Below are 5,281 nucleotides of genomic sequence, written 5' to 3'. Positions count from 1 at the left end.
CTCCCAGGTCCCTCCTCCCACGGGCACTCCCCGAGGGCTCGGGGGGAAAAAGGGGCTGGAGTAGAGAGTCTGTGCGCCCACTCGCCCGCTCGCCTAGCCCTGTACCGGTGCGGGGCGCGGCTGCAGTGGGGCGGGCGCCGGGCGCCGAGGGGCAGGTGCCGGCGCCGGCGGAGTCTCCCTCTCACCTAGGTGTGAGCTGATTATTCAAATGGGCTGCCCCGGGTCTGGGGATTGGAGGCCCGCGCCGGCGCGCCGCGCTATATCACCAGCCGCCCACGTCACTGCGGCACTTGTCCGCTCCGCGGTCCACACCTCCTCCTCCTCCTCCTCCTCCTCCTCCTCCTCCTCCTCCTCCACCTCCTCCTCCTCCTCCTCCTCCTCTCTTCCTCCTCCTCCCTCTCTCCACCCCCCCCCCACTCGCCCCCGCGCCTCGCGCTTCCCGCCGCCTCTGGGCAGCTCGGCACTGCCAACCTCGGCCTCCGCCCGGCAGCCCGCGAGCGCGGCGGCGGCGGGCGGCAGGCGCTCCCTGCAGCGGGGCTCCGATCCGGGCCTCCTCCCATCCTCGGCCCCCTCCTCCTGAGGCTTACCCCTCCCGCCCATTCCAACTACCGCCTCCGGCCGGCCAAGGAAAAGAGAGGGAGTGGAGCCGGAGAGAGGGAGCGCGAGAGAGGGAGGGAGGGGACGGTGCCTTGGCTTTTTTTTTTTTTTTTAAAGAGGGTGGGGGTGGGGGGTGATTGCTGATCGTTTGTTGTGGCTGTTAAATTTTAAACTGCCATGCACTCGGCTTCCAGTATGCTGGGAGCGGTGAAGATGGAAGGGCACGAGCCGTCTGACTGGAGCAGCTACTATGCCGAGCCCGAGGTAGGCACTCGCCTTTTCCAGGGGGAAGTGGGGTGGCGGAGTTCGCTCAGTTCACCAACCTCAGGACAGCTTCCTTTGCCGGCACCCGCCCCCCACCCCCAGCCGCTCTGGGCAGCCGCCTTTTCCACCCTCCTTCGACTCAAATGGGTCTCTTTTTTATACGACACACTGTTAGCCTTGAGATAATATTAACTTTGTGATCAAATATTGACTTGCGGCGCCTCCAAATCCTCTTCGTGGCCGAGCCACGCACTATCCTAACAGAGTTATGTTTGGCAGCGCGCGGCTGGGGAGGGGTGGGAGGTCGGCCGGCGAGGGGGTGGGGAGCTGAAGAGGAGAAGGTTGGTAGGAATTGGGGGTTGAGGTAGAGGCAGATTCAAAGACTAGGGACAAAGAGAACGAAAGTTTGTGGCTGCAAAGCTTAGCCGCGTGTACTTCAGTTCTCGGTCTCCTCCCTGTCCCTCCACTCAGTGCCTCCAGCTGGCCCCAAACTCTGCGCAGGCACTGGGTTTCGGTTCCCCTGAGGCCAAGGATGAGATCCCGGGAGGAAGGATGAACCCTGGGACAAACTCCGCTTGAGGCCGCTGGGGCGTTCTAGGCTGTGACCCACAGGTTGTTCGCTAGGGTCGGAGGTGGCGTCCGAGACCGCGGCGCCGGTTCGGTATGCTGGCTGGAGAGTTGGGGAGAGGAGATGCATTTGGGGAGCCTGGGCTAGGGGTGCTCCAGGGGACCCTTGTTTTAGAATCTGAGCGAGGCGTAGAAGGGCTAGGATCCCGCCACACGCAAACAGCAGCAGCCTGCCCGCCACCTTCTCGAGGGCGATCCCGGCGCGCTCCGAGTGAAACGCACTGGGTGTTTGGGGCCGGGACCGGGCAAGGGAAGGACTCCCCAGAGGCCTCCCCGGAGGCGGGGGCCTGGGCTGGCCCGGTGGGTGGGAGGTCAGGGCACGCTCAAGCCGCGGTGCTAACACTGTGCGCCTCCCTCCTCGGGCTGTGTCCGCAGGGCTACTCCTCGGTGAGCAACATGAACGCCGGCCTGGGGATGAACGGCATGAACACGTACATGAGCATGTCCGCGGCCGCCATGGGCAGCGGCTCGGGCAACATGAGTGCCGGCTCCATGAACATGTCGTCGTACGTGGGCGCGGGCATGAGCCCGTCCCTGGCCGGTATGTCCCCCGGGGCGGGCGCCATGGCTAGCATGGGCGGCTCGGCCGGGGCGGCCGGCGTGGCGGGCATGGGGCCGCACCTGAGTCCCAGTCTGAGCCCGCTCGGGGGGCAGGCGGCCGGAGCCATGGGCGGCCTGACCCCTTACGCCAACATGAACTCCATGAGCCCCATGTACGGGCAGGCGGGCCTGAGCCGCGCGCGCGACCCCAAGACGTACCGGCGCAGCTACACGCACGCCAAGCCGCCCTACTCCTACATCTCGCTCATCACCATGGCCATCCAGCAGAGCCCCAACAAGATGCTGACGCTGAGCGAGATCTACCAGTGGATCATGGACCTTTTCCCCTTCTACCGGCAGAACCAGCAGCGCTGGCAGAACTCTATCCGCCACTCGCTGTCCTTCAACGACTGCTTCCTCAAGGTGCCCCGCTCGCCCGACAAGCCCGGCAAGGGCTCCTTCTGGACCCTCCACCCCGACTCGGGCAACATGTTCGAAAACGGCTGCTACCTGCGCCGCCAGAAGCGCTTCAAGTGCGAGAAGCAACTGGCCCTGAAGGAAGCCGCAGGCGCCACAGGAGGCGGCAAGAAGGCGGCCTCCGGGGCCCAGACCTCGCAGGGTCAGCTCGGGGAGGCCGCCGGGCCGGCCTCCGAGACTCCGGCGGGCACCGAGTCGCCCCACTCGAGCGCCTCCCCGTGCCAGGAGCACAAGCGAGGGGCCTTGGGGGAGCTGAAGGGGACGCCGGCTGCGGCCCTGAGCCCCCCGGAACCGGCGCCCTCGCCCGGGCAGCAGCAGCAGGCGGCGGCCCACCTGCTGGGCCCTCCCCATCACCCAGGCCTGCCGCCCGAAGCCCATCTAAAGCCGGAGCACCACTACGCCTTCAACCACCCCTTCTCCATCAACAACCTCATGTCCTCGGAGCAGCAGCACCACCACAGCCACCATCACCACCAGCCCCACAAAATGGACCTCAAAGCCTACGAACAGGTGATGCACTACCCTGGCTACGGTTCCCCTATGCCGGGTAGCCTGGCCATGGGTCCGGTCACGAACAAAGCGGGCCTGGATGCCTCGCCCCTGGCCGCAGACACCTCCTACTACCAGGGGGTGTACTCCAGGCCCATAATGAACTCTTCTTAAGAAGAAGGCTGCAGCCGGCTAGCCGGGGACAAGGACAAGAGAGAGAGAAAGTGGGGAGAATTTGAGGAAGGGGTGTTGGAGAGAGCCAAGGGAGAAGAAATCCATTACTCCCCATCCCAAGGACAGCAGTCTCCCCTCACCTTCCCTCCCAAACAGCTCTTCCCTCCCAAACAGATGGGCCACACTGATACCTATTATTCTATATAAGGAGGGAAGACAAACCGATAAAGAGTCAAAAAAGAGGGGGAAAAAAGAGAAAGAAAAGTGAAAAGAGCCTCCGGTTTCCACTACTGTGTAGACACCTGCTTCTTTAAGCATTTGCAAGTTCTGATTTTTTGTTGTTGTTGTTGTCTTTATTCCTCCATTGCTGCTGTTGCAGGGAAGTCTTACTTGATTAAAAAACAAACAAAAAAAAAACAAAAACAAAAACAAAAAAAATCCCACAGACTTTTGTGAGTGACTCAGTGTAAAACCATGTAGTTTTAACAGAGAAGCAAAGTTGTATTATTGTTCAAAAAGGAAAAAAAAATGATGTAAGGGTCTGTTGTAAATGACCAAGAAAAAAAATGCATTCCCATTCTTGACACGGTGAAATCCAGGTCTCGGGTCTGATTAATTTATGGTTTCTGCGTGTTTTATTTATGGCTTATAAATGTGTGTTCTGGCTGGAAGGGCCAGAGTTCCACAAATCTATATTAAAGTGTTATTGCCAGTTTTACCCTTTGAATCTTCAAAAATTTTTTTCCCTTTGCCTGACTTAAAAACTAAACAGGTCCAGAAATTATTTAAAAATAGGGGGAAAGAGATCCTGACTGGTTGCAGGTTTTATTTTATTTTGGTGAAGGGAGGGGCCATGGTGGTTGCTGTTTTAACAACATTTTATTATTAAAACTTTCAGACATGCTGAAGTTGGACAGACAGAAAACACACACGTACCCATTGCCCAGATCCTATTGTCTCGCTGTACTTGTTATATCGCATATCTGTTCAGCTATCTACACCTCGATTGGTCCATTCAGATTATTTTTTCTAAATGCATTTCAGAGGAGATCAGGCACCGTTCAGGGTGTTATGGCCATAGACCTAGACGCATTTCAAAGTAAATTTCAGACATCAGTGCACTTACCCCTAAACACTTCAGCAAGCACATCAGGAAATAGAACTCAATATTGTTTATGATTAGTTTTGGAATTTTGAGTTTATCTTTACACACAATGAAACACAAAGATCTCAGGTGGACCATTCCCTGTGTTTGATGCAGCTGTATCTTTAAACTCAGGACAAAACTACATATCTTAATTTCCCATCAAGGCCACGTGAAGATGCAATGCTGATGTCTGTTCGGCCCCAGCGAGCTGACTTCTCTGGGGAGAGGCCGAGATTTTACATGTTTTTACTGTATTTCCAATCTTAGGCCTCCCTTCAAGTCAGTGAGCCCAGATTGGATTTGCAAATTCCTGGCTCAGCTCTTTCATCTCTGTGTCTCTAGCACCCCTTTTACCCTCCTATGGAATTGGAACTGCCTGGATCCTACGGCCTCAAGCTTCTGTCTACACACCAGGACCCTATCCCACCCTTCTTCTTCACTTAGGTGTTCTGCATGGCCTTGGTAGACTTAGCTGTAGCATGAGAGCAGTGAGGCCTCTGGGACCACCCCTTCTGGCACCTCATCTGGAGAAACAGACTTTCTCCTGATATTGGTGTTTACAGGAATCTCTCCGGATAATGGTCCAAATCTCCCTTTTAAAATAAGGTATTTTGGGGGATGACCCTCAGGTAAGGGGGGGGGGATATCTTGCGCCGCTTGTCAAATGATGCTGGCCAGTGGTGAGATCCCAGGGTTTGCAGATGTGCTTACCCCTCCTTCCTTCCCAAAAAACCCACGCCTTTGGACAGCATCCAGTTAGCCCAACATGGCAAGCCAGGATTACAGAGCCAAGGGGATGAAGAGGTGTTTTGTGAGCCTTAAAAGAAAATCCAAAAGTATAAAGAAAGGCCCAGAATAAATTCCTACAAATCTTGCTGTATCTCCCTACAGATGGCCCTAAATAGGCAGCCAACCCAAGTGGAAACCCCACAGGCTAAACGCGGCCTGGGGGGCTCAAAGGGGACC

At 56.8% G+C, this 5,281-nt stretch overlaps 1 protein-coding gene across 1 annotated transcript; it reads left to right on the top strand.

Moving 5' to 3' along the window:
• The first annotated feature begins 774 nt into the window (after positions 1-774).
• Positions 775-3,168, top strand: FOXA2 (forkhead box A2). The gene is made up of 2 exons (XM_047067571.1): positions 775-861; positions 1,864-3,168. Exons 1-2 carry the CDS (start codon positions 775-777, stop codon positions 3,166-3,168), a joined length of 1,392 nt encoding a protein of 463 aa, XP_046923527.1.
• Positions 3,169-5,281: the final 2,113 nt, after the last annotated feature.

Source organism: Lynx rufus, unplaced genomic scaffold (genome assembly GCF_022079265.1).
Source record: "Lynx rufus isolate CCGP_SWC_20201006 ecotype Redwood Valley unplaced genomic scaffold, mLynRuf1.p SCAF_8, whole genome shotgun sequence".
NCBI classification, from domain to species: Eukaryota; Metazoa; Chordata; class Mammalia; order Carnivora; family Felidae; genus Lynx; species Lynx rufus.
Note: the sequence above shows the minus strand (reverse complement) of the source record. Positions and strands in the feature narration are given on the sequence as shown.

What these genes read in the sequence shown, in the direction of transcription:
- FOXA2 (XM_047067571.1), top strand. Translation starts at nt 775, where the DNA reads ATGCACTCGGCTTCCAGTATGCTGGGAGCGGTGAAGATGGAAGGGCAC. An exon ending in GCTACTATGCCGAGCCCGAG is followed by an intron (nt 862 to 1,863) that starts GTAGGCACTCGC and finishes CTGTGTCCGCAG; the next exon opens with GGCTACTCCTCGGTGAGCAA.